General features: G+C 37.4%; 1 protein-coding gene across 4 annotated transcripts in view; it reads right to left on the bottom strand.

The window, feature by feature from the left end:
- The window catches only part of AP4E1 (adaptor related protein complex 4 subunit epsilon 1), a 64977-nt gene that overhangs the window by 21683 nt on the left and 20612 nt on the right, over positions 1-22682 (bottom strand). For 3 of the 4 annotated variants that reach the window (XM_036917788.2, XM_036917791.2, XM_036917792.2), the window contains 5 exons: positions 7702-7824; positions 7505-7614; positions 4728-4867; positions 3609-3721; positions 3383-3501 (listed from right to left, as the gene is read on the bottom strand). In XM_036917788.2, the coding sequence (XP_036773683.2) occupies positions 3383-3501; positions 3609-3721; positions 4728-4867; positions 7505-7614; positions 7702-7824 (605 nt within the window). The remainder of the gene's footprint in view (positions 1-3382; positions 3502-3608; positions 3722-4727; positions 4868-7504; positions 7615-7701; positions 7825-22682) is intronic. The other variant, XM_036917789.2, reaches the window with a different exon arrangement.

The raw sequence follows: 22682 nt of genomic DNA, 5'->3' as shown, positions 1-22682 counted from the left end.
TAGCAACAAGAGGAGGAAAAAAAGGAAATAGGACTAAATAGTAAGATAATTTATATAGTAAGATATTAAGATATTTCATAAATAAATTAAAGATTAAGGGTAATAAGATTAAGATATTCTTTAAATAGTAAGATAATTTTTGAATGGTTCAATAAAAGGTGGAAGATAGCTCCAGAAGAGCAGATAACCTAATCCCAAATCAAAAACCCATGGACTTACTGCCTGGGAAAACAGAGTAGATGCTTTTTACCCCTATTCTCCCCACTATGTACACTTAGAAATGTGATGTTATATATAAAACATACATTAAAAAACTCTGAGAAGTGGATAAAAAAAGGAAGGTCACTAAGGACCTGGAGACTGAAGGAATAATACAGTATGTGTCTGTTGCCTCATACACCCGAGACCGGGTACTAGAGAGTCAGCAACTTGGAAACATCAATGAGCACAGACAAAAACGCCCCAAGAAAAGCCCTCCCTCTAGCCAAAGATCCAAGAAGACAGAAAATATTTAGACAATAACCCTTGTAATCCTGTCAAGCTCCATACCAGAAAGAACTGCAGACCCACCCACACGAGCAAAAGGCTAGTAGGGAGCCAAGACTTCCACCACTACCAGGCTTTAAGAGGCACCCCAATAGCCCCAAAAGGGTAGTTGGTGATGGTAAAGTCTGAGTGGGAAGCCAGGACTTTCACCCCCACCAAGCTGAAGAGAGGCTCACTACTCGGGAGTGTCCGTGAAGACCACACAGGAAGTGTGAACTTCACCTCCACCCACGTATTAAAGAGCCGTCCCTGCCCCTCTCTGCTGGACTGGTGTCAGGAGAAACCTAGTGGAGAGTCAGCACCTTCCCCACTGCTCAGCAATAATGAGGCCACCCCTCCACAGTGTCAGTGAAGGCCACATACTTAGAGATTTCAACACCCCTTTCTCAACAATATCACTAAAAGAACTTAATCAACATTTACACAACACACCACCCAGCAATAGCAGTGTACCTATTCTCTTCAAGCACCCATTGAACATATAACAAAACAGACCATACCTTAGGCCATAAAACAAACCTCAACAAATTTAATAGAACTGAAATCATAGGGTATTTTCTCTGAGAACAATGGAATCAAACTAGAATTCAGTAACAGGAAAGATAACAGGAAATTTTCCAAACACTTAAAAACTAAACAACACTCTTCTACACAATTTTTCCAGAAAAAAGGAGGAAAAAATACTCCCAACTCATTTTATGGAGCCAGTATTACCTTGATACGAAAGCCAAACAGACTAGGAAAAAATGAAAACTACAGACCAATATCCCTCATGAATAGAGATGCATAAATGCTTAACAACATCTTAAGAAATCTACAAAAAAAATCATAGTTTAAAAATGAATTCAGCAAGATTGCAGAGTATAAGTCCAAAATACAAAAATCTACTGCATCTGTATATACTTGCAACAAATATGTGGAAACCAAAATTTAAAATATATTTACTACCACTCTACAGAAAAATGAAACATAATTATAAATCTAGAAAACATGTTCATAATTTGTATGCTGTAGAAATAAAAACACTCTAAATATATGCAGTGACATATATTCATATATTCATGTTTATGGAGGGAAAAAAACGAATGGCCACCAAATATAATAACCCACTTAGGCAAGGATTATATCAATGCTAAAACTTACATTGCTTTGATAGTTGAGGAAAAGATGATCACACACCTCACAGAATCACCTGACAGATCAGTTATAAATTACTAAGGAGAAAGGGCACCTTTCTTTAACAATGGAGAGATCTGATGGTCACCATCTTAACCAAGTAAAAACACGTACAATCACCAGTAATCAGAGGAACTGTCATTACATGCATCCTGATGATGAGGTGGGAAGTACACAATATTGCCAACATAGTCTTGCTAAAAATGTTTAACTGACCCAGAAATAATCAAACAAATTCAGAACAGTGGACATTCTATAAGTCAACAGTATTCATCCAAAAAAAAATGAAAGTCATGAAAACAACAAGAAATTTTATAATCATAAAATAAAAGGGGCTAAAAGGACATTAACTAAATGCAATTTGTGAACCCCGACTGGATTTGGGACTGAGAGGAATAGAATAACAGCCAAAAGAGACATTTTTTGGACAACTGGATAAACCTAACTATGGACTGACTGTGTATTAGGTGGTATTAATGAATTAATGTTACATTTCTTAGGTGTAATAACGGTTTTATGGTTATCTAGAACAATGTCACTCTTAGGAGATTCATATTAAACTTTTTATCGGTGAAGTTTCATGTCTGCAACTCAATTTTAAATGGCTCAGGAAAACAAGCTGTATGTACACAGGCAGACCTAGATATAGATAGAGATGTAGATATAGTAAAGCAAAGGTGGTTAAAAATATTAACTGGGAATCTAAATGAGAAGTGTAGAGGTATTTGTTATACTTGTCTTTCAACTCTCCGGTATAGATACGAAAACAAAAATCTTAAATAAAAGTCTAGGTAAAACTTAAGTTAACATGCTACGTGGCAAAACTCTAAAACATTAAAATGTGCATATCCTACAGACCCAGCAGCTGTACTCCATAAAGAAACACTCACTTATATGCACAGAAAGAATACACAAAGGTGATGAAAATATGCGATTACATGTGACCGTATTACATAAAGTTGTGCCCTTCATCTTGCAGAGATGGTCTCCCTTGCTGACTCTGATGAAGCAGGCAGCTACGGTGGGAGGCCCACACGGCAAGAAACTGAGGGCAGCTCTAGGAGCTAAACATGGCCTACAGTTGAGTCTGATCCTCAAACCCTCAGTCCTATAGTTGCAAGAAACTTATTTCTGCCTACAACCACACGTGAGCTTGAATGTGGATCCTTCAGGAGTCCAGCTTCAATGAGACGGCAGCCCAGCCAACACTTTGACTGCAACGCTGAGAAACCCTAAGCAGAGAACCCAGCTAAGTCATGCCTAGACTCCTGACCCACAAAAACTGTGAGGTAATACATTTGTGTTATTTAAAGCACTGAGTTTGTGGTAAATTATTATGCAGCAATAGAAAACTAATATAACACAGATACATGAGCATTCACATTCAAATACAGGTTCACACAGAAAACACAACAAATGTATCGCAGATACAGATATTTAAACAAATACCCACATTTAAAAGACTAGACAAGTGAGATGGCAGGAAGAATGAAGATTTGTAGATAGCTAAGTGACTGAAGGTAGACAGTGGGAAGGAAAACTGACAGCTGAAGGAGCCAGCTGAGCAGAGCAGAATGATTTCAAAGGAAATACATTGTTAGCATTTGATTTTATAAAAAATAATGTTATAAACATACATGATTTAATGTAATTTGCTCACCCAACTCATAACTTGAAGAAATCTCTGTGGGTAGAACACATTTTCCACATCTAGTAAAGTGAGATAAGACTGAACTGCATAAAGCCTTAATTGTTGATCTTCTGTTTCATCATCAAAACCTACAAACAAATTGATACATCGTTTTAATTTTCATTAAATTCTCTAAGGACTCTGTAATAAAAGCATTTAATTTTAAAATCCTTACAGAATGCAATAATTCACTAACCTTCTGCTAGTAGCCTTAGGAAGTTATTGGGAATATCAGGATGCATTACATCTCCTCCCACAGAAAACACAGCATTCATTGTCTGAATAAACCATGCATTATCAGGAGCATATGTGTCCACAGTGTTAAGAAAAATTACAGTTCTAAATACCACTTATTAAAATTATCTTTTTTGTATCAACCTTTTAGAAAATAACAATTCATCCTAGTTCAGCATTTTTACCTTTAACTTCTGCCAAGAAATGTTACATACTCACTTTATATAAAACAGGTACTCAGTAAAAGCTTATTTAATAAACTTAATAAACTGAGTTCATGTTGCTTTATCTAGCATGATGCCTTACATATAACAGTCACCCAAAAAACATGAAATAACTGAAAGAAATGTTCCAGCTAACTATAGACAAATCAGTCATGGAAAAAAATATGTATCTAAGAGGCTAAATGTTGTGGTGTGCCTGCTTGAACAAATTAACCTCTTTTCCACTATTCATTTTCAGATCTAAAATTCTATTATTCTGCTGGTTAGAGCTATAGCACTGGTAGGATACAACTACATTTAAGCAATTTCTAAGATAATTTGATTAACATTATTCACTCATTCTTTCTTAGATTTAAACAACAGACATCTTTAGAAGAATGGGATTCCCTTGTGATCTGTAAAGTCCCTTGACTTGTGAAAAATAAATGTGAAGGAAAGTAACATGTGAATAGAATCTTCACCTACTTTACTGTGACAATTTTCAATATAAACAATAATGCAAAGGATAAATTTTAGCATCCTGATCTCCCTCCACCCCTGGCACAAACCAACAAGAACTTACTCAGAAAAGAAAGTCAAGGACAGCCAAGATCTGAAATGAATCAAGCAGAGGCTCCTATAGCCTCCTGCTTATAATATTAACCAACAGAATGAAAAGAACCAAGAAAAAAGCCATCCGTTAAGAAGTATCTCTACACAGATTTTGGTTTTTCACAATGAGAGCGACTTGAATATCAGGAATGGAAGTTATAGCTGGGTCTCTGGGCTGAACTTGCAGTGACATGTCTATACCAATCATTTTAAAGTTACCATGTAACTAAAGGTATTCTCAGACTCATGGTCCAAACAAAGGATATTTCTCAGCCAGCTCAGCTATTTTGCCAACCAAATTCACGATAATATACTCCTCTTTGCTCTGATGTAAATATTCGAGCATTTTCTGTACAATCACTGTTATATTCTGTGCATTTGTAATTCTGTAAAGAAGTTCCAGAGTCTATTTAAGAAAGAGAAATTGAAATGGTATTATAAAACTATACATGATAACACCAGTAACTACAACAACATATAGGTTTATAACATAGTTGATTCTCCCACATTTACATAGATCCACTGGACAGTCAGTTAATAGGCACTGGAGAAATGCACATTTTAACTGAAATAAAACTTAAGAAAAGCAAAATTATTGTCAAAAAATTAATGATGATCTTTTACTATGCTTATGGACAGTGACTGCAATGGGGTTTGTGTGGGGGACTTGATAATATGGGTGAATGTAGTAACCACAATGTTGCTCATGTGAAACCTTCAAAAGATTATATATCAATGATACCTTAATAAATAATTTAAAAAAAGAATGATGATCAATTCCAAAGTCTAACAGCCTTCGATTAATATAAACAATTATGATCTGACATTCCTACATAACAGGCCATGTAAAGACTAAAAAGTTAAATGGTTTATAATCTATTATCTAAAAATATAACAGCTTCTTAAAGCTACTACTTATGCCTGTGTATACACACATACATCCACATATGACAAACTGTATTTTCCACACTATCCAAACAGAAAACAACACTTAGGTGTGTTTGTCAAATGAGCAAATAGCCCCAAAAGGAAGGACAAAGGTTGGTGGCCCAAGTGCTTCAAAGCCTAGCACAGCCTATGTTCAGAATCTCAGATATAATGAAAGAATCATTTTATATATTTCTCAGTGCTGAGGAATATGATTCTTGCCACCTCAAGTAAGATGAAAACATCAAAGTAAGCTCCCATTTGGCTGGCTTTCTAAGACCCTACATTAAGGTTCTGAAAGTATCATTATTCCCAGAGATCAATATGAGACAAAGGGTAAAACTTAAGAAAGTATCATTTACTGGTGTTTTAGGATCAACAAGATTAGCTGCAAGAGAATTTCCACATATCCTACTTGTCAAACTTGTTCAAACTGTCTTTACAGCTCTTTCTAATTTTTCAATCCTTAGTCATACTTCAAGTAGAAAGAAAACAGATTTTGAGCTGTTTCAGTTCATCCTTAACTCTATTTAAAATCTGTAAATACAAAGGTCCCCCCATCAATAGCTTTCAGTATATGAAGCTGCTTCAGACATGCTCCCTTAGACCCTAAATTGTACATTATATTTTTGTAAATAATCTACACCATATTTATTTCCTACTCTAAGACCATGAACTTAAGCATTTCCAGGACTCAATGGGGTATGGGATTAGGAATTCCATGACTAGAGGTCTTTTCTCTTAGCCGCTTCTTGCCTTCTTTCTCTCTATATGAAAGAAAGGTAATCAAACAGGTAAAAGGGGAGTCCATCCCCAAGAAACAGGTTTCTCCATACCTAAAAACCAAAGTTCTTGTCATATAATTACTGATAGAGGTCAGAAGTGACTGTGGTATTGAGGAGACAGTACTACAGTGCCTTCCTGGGGCACCACCGATACTCAGTACCTTCCCTAAAGAATTCAAACCACTTTTCTCACCACAGGTAATGGACCAAACAGATCTCATTTTTAAATGAAGTCCAATAATTAAATACACCAATAAGAAAACTGTACTTAGTCAACTCTGTTCAATTTAGTAGTCAACCACACAAAGAAAATGCATGTTCTGTATCTGTTCAAAGTGGAAGAGCTGTGTAATTATTGTTATTGTCCCTTGACACCTTCTCACTTTTTCTACTATACTTACACAGAGAAAACTGCAAACTTCCCAGATGATTCAAGGCAAGTGACAATTTTCAGAAGATCAAAATTATGACTACAAATATATATATATGTGTGTGTGTGTATATATATATATATATATATGCAGATGGCAACTTTTCAAAAATGTTTCAAAAAGTACCTTTCAAAATTCAAAATGTATTATCTTTTAAAAATTATAATAGTTTAATACAATACAGTGTTCTCTCAATAAACTGCCTTTAAGTATTTAGATGTTTACTAGATTCTTTTTATCTTTATTACTTTTAAAATCAGAAATAAAATTATCCACTCTTCTTAACTGGGTCCCACATGCCATTTTAAATGATGGTAATAAGAGTGATTTCTCTATATAAGAATGAAAAGAAATAGCTATGTCGACACTGAAGCAATTTAACAGAAGGAAAAAGTTGCAAAAATTAAATGAACTAAACACCTTTACGTCCAAGAAGCTCAAATTATTTTAGGGATATCTTTACTAATTATTTCAACATTTCTACATATTTAATAGTGACTACATTAGCCCATTTTAGAGATGTTAACAAGAACAATGAAAAATACTGATCATCAAAATTCACATTTTAAAATTATACTAATAGGAGGACCTGGGAATAAAATTCAGGTCTCCTATTGGTAGAGTTCTTGGACCAAAAAGATACTGATGAATACATACATATAATTAAACCTAACTCCTCCAACTCATGATTTAAAACCATTCCTATGGATGCTGACACAAGTACTTTTTAGATAAGTTCCTTAAAGCTTAGTAGGAAGAATAAAATGCACTCAAAAGATAAAATACATGTGTGTGTACACACACCCACATACATACTGCCCACCATTTTCTCTCCATGATACCAACAAAATGTTTAAAATTTGTAACACCTCATGTACACTATTAAAAGTACCAGTTTACCTCTCTTTTAATAATGGGATCAGGATGGTCTAAGCATTCAATTATTGTCATCTGGTGTTGAAGAGCCAAAGTGGGATCCTGTTGGATAACATAGGTAAGAGCCTTCAGTCCTAGAAGTAAAGATTATAAAAGTAACTTGAAAGAAATACCCAGCAAATTTCAAAAGGTCTCTTGTTCTAAAGAACCAATCATCTTACCTAAATATTTGAGATTTATTTTAGGTGAGAGAACAAATTTTCCAATGCATTTGGCAGCCTTCTCAAGTAATTCTGATTTAGGATAAATAGAATAGACTGTATGTACACATTCAAACAGAATAGCTAGACAAAGAAAATATAAAATGTCAGGAATCATGTTAAGGCATAATAAAAGAACAAATCTGGGTAGAACTCATAAAAAAACAAACTATTGGAAGGTCAGTTTTAATCAAAATTCTTATTTATGAAAAAATTTCAAAGATATGAACTTTACTGTTTCAGGCTTACATAATTACTAGAATTATGTTATACAATACAATTTAAAGAAAATTATATATGTTAGTAGGTAAGAATGACACATTCATTCACACAACAAGTATTTATTTACTGAACACCTCCTATGTGCCAGGCATTTTCTAGTATAGATACAACAATGAACAAGAGAGACAAAAACTCCTGCCCTCAAGAAGCTCACATTCTAATGGAAATATAAGTAATACACAGTTGACCCTTGAACAACACAGATTTGAACTGTGTGGGTCCACTTACAGGTGGATATATTTTCAATAAATATGTCAGAAAATTTTTTGGAGATTGGTTAAGAATTTGAAAAAAATTCACAGACAAACCATGTAGCCCATAAATATCGAAAAAATTAAGAAAAAGCTAGGTATGTCATGGATGCATAAGACCTATGTTGATACTTGCCTATTTTATCATTTACTACCATAAATATACACATCTATTATAAAAAGTTAGAAGTTATCAAATCTTACACAAACACAGACTGTACACGGCACCATTCTCAGTTAAGAGAAACATAAACAAACCTAAAGATGCAGTATTAAATGATAACTATATAACTATGTACCATAGATTGAGGTCTGCAGCTGTGGTTGCCCACCATTTCAAGATAAGTGAATCCAGCATAAGTACCATTGTAAAAATAGAAAAGGAAATTCATGAAGCTGTTGCTGCAGCTCCACCAGCAGGTGCAACATTACACTTTTTACAAAATACCTTATCTCATATTGAAAATGCAGCTTTTATGTGGATACGGCATTACTGTAAGAAACACAAACCTACAGAATCTAATATGATTTGAGAAAAAAGTAAAGTAATTAAATGACAACTTAAGGCAAAGGAGCTAAACTGGAGACTTCAATACCAGCAAAGGACGGTTTATCATTTTAGACAGAAGTTTAGCTTTCAAAATGTCAAGACAACAGGATAAAGTTCCTGTAACCAAGAGGCACCAGACAAGTTCCCAGATGCCATTAAGAAAATCACTGAGAAGGATAACTGCCTGAACAGGTTGATAATGCAGATGAAAGTACCCTATTCTCGGGGTAAAAAAAATGCCACAAAGGACATTCATTAGTAAGGAAGAGAAGTGAGCTCCAGAATTTAAAGCAGGAAGGGATAGGCTAACTCCACTGTTCTGTGCAAATACAGTCAGGTTTACAATCAGGACTGCCCTTATTTAAAAAAGCTGCTAACCCCCAAGCCTGGAAGGGAAGAGATAAACACCAGATCCGTCTTTTGCTGCACAACAAAAAGGCCTGGATGAGAACCCTTTTCCTGGACTGATTCCATCAATGCACTGTCCTTGAAGTCAGAAGTATCTTACAACTGAGGGACTGCTTTTTAAAGTTCCTTTGATATTGGACAATACCCCAGGGCACCCAAAAATCAATGAGTTCAACACCATAGGTGGTGAAGTAGTTCACTTGCTCCCAACACATCTCTAATTCAGTCTCTAGACCAGGGGGTCATTAGAACCTTTAAGGCTCATTATACACGATACTCTATGGAAAGGACTGTCAATGCTATGGAAGAGAATACCAACAGAGGGAACATCATTGAAGTCTGTAAAGATTACACCATTGAACATGCCATCATTCTATAGAAAAAGCTGTGAAAGTCATCAAGCCCAAAACAATAAATTCCTGCTGGAGAAAATGTGCCCAGATGTTGTACATGACTTCCCAGGATTTATGAGAGAGCCAATCCAGGAAATCATGAAAGAGGTTGTGGATATGGAAAAAAAAAAAAAAAAAAAGGTGGGGAGTGAAGGGTTTCAAGATTTGGATCCTTATGAAATTCAAGAGCAGACACCACAGCAGAGGAATAATTAACAGATGACAACTTGATGGAGATGAGTGCTTCCAAACCAGTGCTAGACAATGGGGAAGATGTTATAGAAGTAGCACCAGAAAACAAACTGACATTAGACAATCTGGCAAAAGGGTCTCAATTATTCAAGACATTTGATTTATTTTTGGACATGGACTCTTCTGTGGTATAGGCACTGAAACTAAAGCAAATGGAGGAAGAAAAATTGGTACCATATAGAAACCTTTTTAGAGAAATGAAAAAGCATTCAAGTCAGAAAATTTACAATTTGGTTCTGTAAAGTTACATCAAATGGCCTGCCTCTCCTGCTACCTCCCCCACCCCTTCTGCCTCTGCCACCAGATAGGAAAACCAACCCCTCTTCTTTCTCCTCCTCAGCCTATTCAACATGACGATGACAAGGACGAAGACCTTTATGATGACTCACTTCCACTTAATGAATAGTAAATAATGATCATGCTATACACTTAATAAATTTGTTATATATGTGTGTGAAATCTAATAAATATATAGCAAGAACTGTATATGAATTTTGTGTCACCACCATCATTGTGGAGAACATCACGTATGAGCCTTGATGGAAGTGGATGGCCTATCCCTACACAGACGTAAATTGAGTGATATTTAATACAACATTAACACTGTGTTCATTTTCTTCCTACTTAGTAACTTTGCTTTCAAAGAATTATATTACCACTCAGTATGCCTCTCTCCTAATTGGAGAAACTGCTTATCAGGTAAGTGTTGTTTTTTTTTAAGTAACTATGTTTCCAATACTGTATTATAAATATGACTTTAATACTGTATGCCATAAAAATTGCATAACAATTCATTAGTGTACAGGCTAGGCTACTGTGAAGCAATTGTATGGATTATTCTAGGCTACCATAAAGCTATCATATTGCTGCCTTTTCATTATCGATGCATAAATCACTATCCATGAATCATACATGTAATTAAAGATGTATTTTTCACATTATCTTTTCACTTTTTGATGTCTAGCACTAGTAATGCGTATACCATCTACAGTGTTTTGTATCATGGAAGAAAATACTGACATTAGGTACTGACAGACGATTCATCCTCTAACAGATTATGTAAATTTATGGTATTGATAAATACAGTACAGTACTATAAAACACATTATTTTCTTTTCTCTTTGGCTTACTGTAAGAATACAGTATGCAATATATATAACATAAAAAATATGTGTTAATCAACTGTTTATATTATCAGTAAAGCTCCACTCAACTAAAAGCTTCCAGGCTATTAGTAAAAGTTTTTGAGGAGTCAAAGTTATATAGATTTTCGAATGCATGAGAGGTTGGCACCTCTAATTTCTGCACTGCTCAAAGGTCAACTGTATTCATTATTCCAATAAATAGATATTTCCAACACCCCTTGAATGCTTTACCATAATTTACTTTCAGGCATTTTCCATCACTTATACACGGAAACCATGTATGTCATTTACTTCAATGTGGTTTATTTCAATATAATCATTTTAGGATACTCTAGCATTTATTTCAAAGTAGAGCCACTACTCAAAAATCTTTAAGTCACTTCTTTAAAATTAACCTCAAAGAATGTAGCATAATCTAGTGTTCAAATTTTACTTTCTAATATTGTCAAAGATTTGATAACTACGATAGATGACCAAAGTGGATACTGAAATATTTTTCAAACTCTTTTAAAGAGCGTGAGCAAGAAGCTGGAGCTTTGCCATGGTAAACAATCATCAAGGTACCATTAAGTCCTGCACATCCTAGGGAATCACAGTATGAGAAAAAATCAGCAGATTTAAAATCAGCAGAAAATCAGATTTAAAAACTGTTCTTCTACAAATTGAAGCATATCAAGTGTCCTTAATAGCGTAACTCCTTTTCTATTTCCAAAAGCTTAAAACATTAAGAGTCAGACACTTCAAGATAGATCTTGAATATTCAACCAGCTATGTTTTACACTGCTTAAGTTGCCTACCAACTGATGCATACATAAATTTTGTACAAAAAGCTTTATATAAACCCTTTCTGTAGAAGGAGAGAGAGAAATCAGAAATAGAAATTTCTCTTTAAGAAGGGAACTGACTTTAAAGGAAAACCTACAAAATAAAGTAATGAACCTACTAAAAAGGTACTCTGTATAGTCATATGCTGTGCTGTAAAAATGTCTTTACTCCATGTTGTGAGAAAGGTTGACTTTATGACTTCATGAACTAAACAAAGAGACCTTTGGTTAATAATCAACTAAAGCAAGAGTAGACAAACCACCAACTAAAAACAGCCCTCGGCCTATTTTTATAAGCCTGTGAACTAAGAAATGGTTTTTAGATTTTTTTAATTGACATATATTAGTTTCAAGTGTACAATTACATTTTTCAAAGGTTTTAAAAAAGCAAAACAAACCAAAAAAGGCTATTTGACAGAAACCTATGTAACTACAAAGCCTAAAACATTTACTATCTGACCCCTTTTTAGAAAGTTTGCCAAACCCTGAACTAATGGGACAGTCCTAAGTAAAATTTAAAATGATGATGTTGCATTTCTACTCTGACATATTTTCCTTTATGGATTCCTGCCATTCAGAACTCTCCTGCTAACAAACTGTTTTACAATGAAATCTCATTATTCATCTAAAACCTACTTTTATATTTACATGCTCATAAGATTTCTGGAAAGCCAGTATAGATAAAATAAATAGCTCAAAAATTATACTTAGAGTAAACTTATACATAAATTAGTGGAAAATGAATTTAATGGGTTTTAAATTTTTCCCACTAGCGCTGTAAGTTCCTTTATTCTCTAACTCCACAAAAACCTGAGTATAAGTCCATAAATGAAAAAGCAGCCACTCTGCTGCCTCCTTGCTCAGTGGCCAAAATAAAGTGCTTCTGAGGATTTCTAAATGTAATAACACAATGTAGAGCTCTGTTTACTCTTCCAGGGCAACCCAGATCCTAACCAAAATATCATCCAGTAGAAAGTACCAAATTAAAAATTAATAATGTTCTAATTGTGAAACTGTGGTTTTACCACAGATATTTTGGGTTGGATCATGTACAAAATTTGAAGAAGTTCTATTGATACTTTATTTTCTGGACTAGACTCTACTTTTTTAAAAAATAAATATGTCTCGGGAGGGGCGGAAGATGGCGGCGTGAGCAGAGCAGCGGAAATCTCCCAAAACCACAGATATCTATGAAAATATAACAAAGACAACCCTTCCTAGAATAAAGACCAGAGGACACAGGACAATATCCAGACCACATCCACACCTGAGAGAACCCAGCGCCTCGCGAAGGGGGTAAGATACAAGCCCCGGCCCCGCGGGAGCCGAGCGCCCCTCCCCCCAGCTCCCGGCGGGAGAAGAGCAGGCAGAGCGGGAGGGAGACGGAGCCCAGGGCTGCCGAGCACCCAGCCCCAGCCATCCGGGCCAGAGTGCAGGGCGCTCGATACTAGGAAAACAGGGCAGCAAGAACAGTGAGCAGGCACTGGAGGCCGGGTGCCGGAGGACATAAGAAGAGCGCGCTACCATTTTTTTTTTTTAATTTAAATTTTTTTTTTTTTTTTTGAGTGGTCGTTGTTTTGTTTTGGCGCGTGCTTTTTGGAAGTCTTAAAGGGGCAGGGCGGGACACTTAATCCAGAGGTAGGGAATCTGGGGATCTCTGGGCACCCTAACCCCTGGGCTGCAGGGAGCAGGGAGGCCCCTTACGGAGATAAATAGCCTCCCAGCAGCTCCTGCTCCAACGCGACTCCACCATTTTGGAGTAGCTGCCCGAGCCAGGCCACGCCCACAGCAACTGCGGAGATAAACTCCATAGCAGCCCGGCAGGAAGCAGAAACCCTGTCTGTGCGCAGCTGTCCAACACAAGCCACTAGAGGTCGCTGTTCTCCCAGGAGAGGAGGGCCACAAACCAACAAGAAGGGAAGTTCTTCCAGTCGTCACTCGTCCCAGTTCTGCAGACTATTCCTATCACCACGAAAAGGCAAAGCTACAGGCAGACAAAGATCACAGAGACAACACCAGAGAAGGAGACAGACCTAACCAGTCTTCCTGACAAAGAATTCAAAATAAGAATCATAAACATGCTGACAGAGATGCAGAGAAATACGCAAGAGAAATGGGATGAAGTCCGGAGGGAGATCACAGATGCCAGAAAGGAGATGGCAGAAATGAAACAAACTCTGGAAGGGTTTATAAGCAGAATGGATAGGATGCAAGAGGCCATTGATGGATGAAACCAGAGAACAGGAACGCATAGAAGCTGACATAGAGAGAGACAAAAGGATCTCCAGGAATGAAACAATGTTAAGAGAACTGTGTGACCAATCCCAAAGGAACAATATCTGTATTACAGGGGTTCCAGAAGAAGAAGAGAGAGGAAAAGAGATGGAAAGTATCTTAGAAGAAATAATTGCTGAAAACTTCCCCAAACTGGGGGAGGAAATAATCAAACAGACCACGGAAATACACAGAACCCCTAACAGAAAGGATCCAAGGAGGACAACACGAAGACACATAATAATTAAAATGGCAAAGATCAAGGACAAAGAAAGAGTTTTAAAGGCAGCTAGAGAGAAAAAGGTCACCTATAAAGGAAAACCCATCAGGCTAACGTCAGATCTCTCAACAGAAACCCTACAGGCCAGAAGAGAATGGCATGATATATTTAATACAATGAAACAGAAGGGCCTTGAACCAAGGATACTATATCCAGCACGACTATCATTCAAATATGATGGTGGGATTAAACAATTCCCAGACAAACAAAAGCTGAGGGAATTTTCTTTCCACAAACCACCTCTACAGAACATCTTACAGGGACTGCTCTAGATGGGAGCACTCCTAGAAAGAGCACAGCACAAAACACCCAACATATGAAGAATCGAGGAGGAGGAACAAGAAGGGAGAGAAGAAAAGAATCTCTAGACAGTGTATATAACAGCTCAATAAGCGAGCTAAGTTAGGCAGTAAGATACTAAAGAGGCTAACCTTGAACCTTTGGTAACCACGAATTTAAAGCCTGCAATGGCAATAAGTACATATCTTTCAATAGTCACCCTAAATGTTAATGGGCTGAATGCACCAATCAAAAGACACAGAGTAATAGAATGGATAAAAAAGCAAGATCCATCTATATGCTGCTTACAAGAAACTCACCTCAAACCCAAAGACATGTACAGACTAAAAGTCAAGGGATGGAAAAACATATTTCAAGCAAACAACAGCGAGAAGAAAGCAGGGGTGGCAGTACTAATATCAGACAAAATAGACTTCAAAACAAAGAAAGTAACAAGAGATAAAGAAGGACACTACATAATGATAAAGGGCTCAGTCCAACAAGAGGATATAACCAATCTAAATATATATGCACCCAACACAGGAGCACCAGCATAGTGAAACAAATACTAGCAGAACTAAAGTGGGAAATAGACTGCAATGCATTCATTCTAGGAGACTTCAACACACCACTCACCCCAAAGGATAGATCCACTGGGCAGAAAATAAGTAAGGACACGGAAGCACTGAACAACACAGTAGAGCAGATGGACCTAATAGACATCTATAGAACTCTACATCCAAAAGCAACAGGATATACATTCTTCTCAAGTGCACATGGAACATTCTCCAGAATAGACCACATACTAGGCCACAAAAAGAGCCTCAGAAAATTCCAAAAGATTGAAATCCTACCAACCAACTTTTCAGACCACAAAGGCATAAAACTAGAAATAAACTGTACAAAGAAAGCAAAGAGGCTCACAAACACATGGAGGCTTAACAACACGCTCCTAAATAATCAATGGATCAATGACCAAATCAAAATGGAGATCCAGCAATATATGGAAACAAATGAAAACAACAACACTAAGCCCCAACTTCTGTGGGACGCAGCAAAAGCAGTCTTAAGAGGAAAGTATATAGCAATCCAAGCATATTTAAAGAAGGAAGAACAATCCCAAATGAATTGTCTAATGCAACAATTATCGAAATTGGAAAAAGAAGAACAAATGAGGCCTAAAGTCAGCAGAAGGAGGGACATAATAAAGATCAGAGAAGAAATAAATAAAACTGAGAAGAATAAAACAATAGCAAAAATCAATGAAACCAAGAGCTGGTTCTTTGAGAAAATAAACAAAATAGATAAGCCTCTAGCCAGACTTATTAAGAGGAAAAGAGAGTCAACACAAATCAACAGAATCAGAAACGAGAAAGGAAAAATCACGACGGACCCCACAGAAATACAAAGAATTATTAGAGAATACTATGAAAACCTATATGCTAACAAGCTGGGAAACCTAGGAGAAATGGACAACTTCCTAGAAAAATACAACCTTCCACGACTGACCCAAAAAGAAACAGAAAATCTAAACAGACCAATTACAAGCAACGAAATTGAAGCGGTAATCAAAAAACTACCAAAGAACAAAACCCCCGGGCAAGATGGATTTACCTCGGAATTTTATCAGACATACAGGGAAGACATAATACCCATTCTCCTTAGAGTTTTCCAAAAAATAGAGGAGGAGGGGATACTCCCAAACTCATTCTATGAAGCTAACATCACACTAATACCAAAACCAGGCAAAGACCCCACCAAAAAAGAAAACTACAGACCAATATCCCTGATGAACGTAGATGCAAAAATACGCAACAAAATATTAGCAAACCGAATTCAAAAATACATCAAAAGGATCATACACCATGACCAAGTGGGATTCATCCCAGGGATGCAAGGATGGTACAACATTCGAAAGTCCATCAACATCATCCACCACATCAACAAAAAGAAAGACAAAAACCACATGATCATCTCCATAGATGCTGAAAAAGCATTTGACAAAGTGCAACATCCATTCATGATAAAAACTCTCAGCAAAATGGGAATAGAGGGCAAGTACCTCAACATAATAAAGGCCATCTATGATAAACCCACAGCCAACATTATATTGAACAGCGAGAAGCTGAAAGCATTTCCTCTGAGATCGGGAACTAGACAGGGATGCCCACTCTCTCCACTGTTATTTAACATAGTACTGGAGGTCCTAGCCATGGCAATCAGACAAAATAAAGAAATACAAGGAATCCAAATTGGTAAAGAAGAAGTTAAACTGTCACTATTTGCAGATGACATGATACTGTACATAAAAAACCCTAAAGACTCCACCCCAAAACTACTAGAACTGATATCGGAATACAGCAAAGTTGCAGGATACAAAATCAACACACAGAAATCTGTGGCTTTCCTATACACTAACAATGAACCAACAGAAAGAGAAATCAGGAGAACAACTCCATTCACAATTGCATCAAAAAAAATAAAATACCTAGGAATAAACCTAACCAAGGAAGTGAAAGACTTATACTAGGAAAACTACAAGTCACTCTTAAGAGAAATTAAAGGGGACACTAACAGATGGAAACTCATCCCATGCTCGTGACTAGGAAGAATTAATATCGTTAAAATGGCCATCCTGCCCAAAGCAATATACAGATTTGATGCAATCCCTATGAAACTACCAGCAACATTCTTCAATGAACTGGAACAAATAATTCAAAAATTCATATGGAAACACCAAAGACCCTGAATAGCCAAAGCAATCCTGAGAAAGAAGAATAAAGTAGGGGGGATCTCACTCCCCAACTTCAAGCTCTACTATAAAGCCATAGTAATCAAGACAATTTGGTACTGGCACAAGAGCAGAGCCACAGACCAATGGAACAGACTAGAGAATACAGACATTAACCCAGACATATATGGTCAATAAATATTTGATAAACGAGCCATGGACATACAATGGCGAAATGATAGTCTCTTCAACAGATGGTGCTGGCAAAACTGGAGAGCTACATGTAGGAGAATGAAACTGGACCATTGTCTAACCCCACATACAAAAGTAAACTCAAAATGGATCAAAGACCTGAATGTAAGTCAAGAAACCATTAAACTCTTGGAAGAAAACATAGGCAAAAACCTCTTAGACATAAACATGAGTGACCTCTTCTTGAACATATCTCCCCGGGCAAGGAAAACAACAGCAAAAATGAATAAGTGGGACTATATTAAGCTGAAAAGCTTCTGTACAGCAAAAGACACCATCAATAGAACAAAAAGGAACCCTACAGTATGGGAGAATATATTTGAAAATGACACATCCGATAAAGGCTTGACGTCCAGAATATATAAAGAGCTCACACGCCTCAACAAACAAAAAACAAATAACCCAATTAAAAAATGGGCAGAGGAACTGAACAGACAGTTCTCCAAAAAAGAAATACAGATGGCCAACAGACACATGAAAAGATGCTCCACATCGCTAATTATCAGAGAAATGCATATTAAAACTACAATGAGGTATCACCTCACACCAGTAAGGATGGCTGCCATCCAAAAGACAAACAACAACAAATGTTGGCGAGGCTGTGGAGAAAGGGGAACCCTCCTACACTGCTGGTGGGAATGTAAGTTAGTTCAACCATTGTGGAAAGCAGTATGGAGGTACATCAAAATGCTCAAAACAGATCTACCAATTGACCCAGGAATTGCACTCCTAGGAATTTACCCTAAGAATGCAGCAATCAAGTATGAGAAAGATCAGTGCACCCCTATGTTTATCGTAGCACTATTTACAATAGCCAAGAATTGGAAGCAACCTAAATGTCCATCAATAGATGAATGGATAAAGAAGATGTGGTACATATACACAATGGAATACTACTCAGCCATAAGAAAAGGGCAAATCCAACCATTTGCAGCAACATGGATGGAGCTGGAGGGTATTATGCTCAGTGAAACAAGCCAAAGGGAGAAAGAGAAATACCAAATGATTTCACTTATCTGTGGAATATAAGAACAAAGGAAAAACTGAAGGAACAAAACAGCAGCAGAACCAGAGAACTCAAGAATGGACTAACAGGTACCAAAGGGAAAGGGACTGGGGAGGATGGGTGGGTAGGGAGGGATAAGGGGGGGGAGAAGTAGGGGGGTATTAAGATTAGCATGCATGGGGTTAGGAGAAAAGGGAGGGCTGTACAACACAGAGAAGGAAGTAGTGAACATTTTGCTATGCAGATGGACAGTGACTGTAAAGGGGTTTATAGGGGGAACCTGGTATAGGGGAGAGCCTAGTAAATATAATATTCGTCATGTAAGTGTAGATTAGTGATACCAAAAAAAAAAAAAAAAAAAAAAAAAGGGGGCAGTTTCTGTGTGGTAACCTCCAATGAGTTCTACACAAGAGTATAAAGGGCATATAAAAGTGTAGGCAAAGGGTCTGTTTGTGTTTATACAGAGGATCAAAGCCTAATTGGGCTACCCCGAAAATGAACTAAGGTACGAAATGAAAAAGAACTTCCAACATCAGCACTCTCTGGAAGACTCATGCCAGAAGATGATCATCAAAAAACCCCAACAAGGATCCACGCACTGCTACAGCTGTAGGTGCACTCATCCCACCGGTTCCTGGACTTGCCATGGGAGTGAGGAAGGAGATGTCTGGGCTGGCCTGTGCATGCAGTGAAGCAACAAATTTGACTGGATCTGTACTGTTGGAACTCAATCAAGAATTAGGAGAAGTGCAAATTGTAGTGCTCCAAAATCTTACAACTACAGACTATTTACTGTTAAAAGAACATAAGGGATGTGAACATTCCCCAGGAATGGGTTGTTTTAATTTGTCTGATTTCTCTCAGACTGTTCAAGTTCAGTTGGACAATATCCACCATATCATAGATAAGTTTTCACAAATGCCTAAGGTGCCTAACTGGTTTTCTTGGTTTCACTGGAGATGGCTGGTAATTACAGGTATGCTTTGGTTATGTAACTATACTCCTATTATGTTAATGTGTGTGCGCAAATTAAGTAGTAGCTTAAAACCTATACATGCTGAAGTTACTCTACAAGAAGATATGTCAAAGAAATAATCAATCTTCCCATGTTTTCTTCTGCCTGCTACTTCTATAGCTTTTCTTCTTCCTTCCTAATTACAACCCTTAAATAGAATTCGTGCCTCATATCAAATTTACCGAGTATCATAATTCTTCCAAGTGGTAAAGATACCTCAAGACAAATGCTGGGAATAGAAGCTACAGGGTATAAATATGCAAAGAAATAAAAAGCTAACCATTTCAAACAATAAGGCTTCTCTCTCACTTACCAACTTTACATTTCCCTGTATGGCCCCGGAAGATGACTGTTTAGCCAGAGACAGGTAAGATTCCTCAAGGGAGGAACAACCTAAGACAGGCACAGTCACAGGGGGGTCATCAGGTGAGAAATTGGGGATCAACAGAGGTGAGGCTTAGAACCTCACCCCCCCGTTCTGAGAGAAATCTTCCGCATGTGTGGATGTTTTATTGCCCTTGTCTAGCTTGGATTAACACATAGTCTACAGGCACACACCTGATCATCTACATTTGCTCTCTTACAACACTAAACTATGTTTTCTACCCTTATCTTGTATCTACCTACCACTTCAGCATTTTATTAAAAATAATAATAAAGAGAGAAATGTGGTATCCACATATAAATCAAATATAAAAATCAAATGAGTATTCATATTTGTACTGACTGTTTATAGTTCATAATGCATGAGCAAAACCGAAGGTTTCTGTGATGGCTGCCCTTGTACTGTTCACCATGTAAGAACTTATTCACTAGGTAAGAATTTGTTCTCCATGTAAGAACTTGTTTGTTATGCCTCAGAAGATTGGAGACTGACGAAAATTAGGCTTGGGGTGGATTAATGATTGTGCATTGAGCATTGACTCCCCTATACAGAATTTTATTTTTGTTAACAACCATTTGATCAATAAATATGAGAGATGCCCTCACAAAAAAAAAAAAAAGGTATACACTTCCAATGGTAAAATAATAAGTAACCGGGATGTAATGAATATAGTCAAGATATTGTAACAGCTTGGTATGGTGATAGCTGGTACCCAGAATTGTCGTGTATGTAAATGTTGAATCACTATGTTGTACACCTGAAACTAATGCAATGTAATACCATGTGTCAACTACCCTTCAATAAAAAAATAATTATCTACAAAAAAATAAGATAAAATAAAATAAATATGTCTCTATTGACACCACTCTGGCAGGGAGATGGCAGTACTACCCAGGGGGGATAGAAGCATAAGTTCTCCACTCTGCCTCCTTTGACACTTGGATGGGGAGACAATCCTGGTTCCTCCTGGGTGGGGGTTGGGAGTATTTGCTGATACCACTTGCCAGAGAGAGGGAGGGGCATCTTGTTACTGCTCCCTGTGCGGCCTCCACTGACACTGCGGAGGTGACCTCAGTGTCCCTGACCAGTGGTGAAAGCCCCAACTCTCCACTAGGCTTCCTCTAACAGCACCCCAGCGAAGAGGGAAGTGATACCCCATTAACTCCCTTCTCATGCATAATGTGAAATCCAGGCTACTCATGTCATCTCCACTGACAATGTAAGTAGGGGTGGGCGGGCCTTAACACCTGGCAGGGACAAAATTCTGATGCCCCCTCTTGGCTTCTCTGCCACCATGCCAGTGAGAGAGTTGGGCACCTTGCTACACCTGCTAAGGGTAGAAATCTTGGCTCTCCACTTAGCTTTTGCTGCCATGGGTGCCATAGTTCGTTTTCTGTGGGGCTTGGCTGGAATAGAGGAGCTATTGTCTAAGAGTTTTCTACCTTGCTAGCTTACCCTTTTCTTCTTGGCCCTTTGGCTAGAGAGCAGATTTTTCTTGGGGTGCTTTTGTCTGTGCCTGTTGGCATTTGCAGGTTGTTGGCTCTCCAGGGCTCAGCCTGGGGAGTATGAGGCAAAAAGAAGCCCAGGGTACTCCCCATGGTGCAGCTACTTGTATCCCAAGACCCCTAACCAGTCTGCCTTTGTTGTTCTACCTTTCAGTTTTATGTTTATTTGACATATAATATCCAGGGTTTTTAGGTGCACTTAGTGGGGGAAAAAAACAGGGAAAAAAGTATTTCTAGCTGCTTCTGATGGTTCTGTCCCTTTCATATAATTCTCCCAATTTACTTAATAGTTCACTTAAAATGCCATTCTCATCTATCAGTACCCTGCCCAAAGATCTTCTTTACCCCTGTATTTATAAAGTCCAAACTCATCTGGCTGCCATGAGAGGGCTCTGCAGTGTGGCTTTTCCACTGCTTCCGCTGAGTCATCTATTCAGCCTGGTCAGTCAGTGTTTACTGAAACTGATTTTAATATCCCCACTTCTGCACCTTGTCTCGCGTTCCCTCTGCCTAGCACCCTTGGACAACCTTTCTGGCTATCTGAAACCTACCTACCTTTCAGGGTTCTATTGTGTGCCCTTACGTGTGCGCTCAGGCCCACAGTGATCTGTACCACCTCTGGACTCCTATAATATTGATTCCCTATACCATCCTTTTGCATTCTGCCTTACTGGTGTTGTTTTCACAAATAAGTTACCTCTTTCATTATATTGTAAATTCCTTGAAGGCAAAGATTACAGTTTACATTTCTTCACATTCTCTGTATCGTTTTATACAATGCCTGGCACAAAGTAGATACTCAATAAATGTCTTTGATGTGATTTGTATCTTGATATGACACTAAGGTAAGTTATAATGATGGAACTTTCATAAAAATGTGGTTAAGTATTAAGACTGAAACCCAATCAGATAACTGATAAAAGTAAAATAACTTCCTCTTTTTAATGCAATTAAAACATATAACTTACTGATTAACCCAGTACCAAATACTGGGATAGACACAGCCCCTGCCCTTAATGAACTTTGTAATTTAAAATTCACATTCTTAAGCAATAAAATATTTATATTGGGTTACCAGAGAACACTCTACCATTGATAAAATCAACATAAG

This window comes from Manis pentadactyla, chromosome 11 (genome assembly GCF_030020395.1).
Source record: "Manis pentadactyla isolate mManPen7 chromosome 11, mManPen7.hap1, whole genome shotgun sequence".
Classification (NCBI taxonomy): domain Eukaryota; kingdom Metazoa; phylum Chordata; class Mammalia; order Pholidota; family Manidae; genus Manis; species Manis pentadactyla.
The sequence above is the reverse complement of the archived record's forward strand: the minus strand, read 5'-3'. Positions and strand labels throughout refer to the sequence as shown.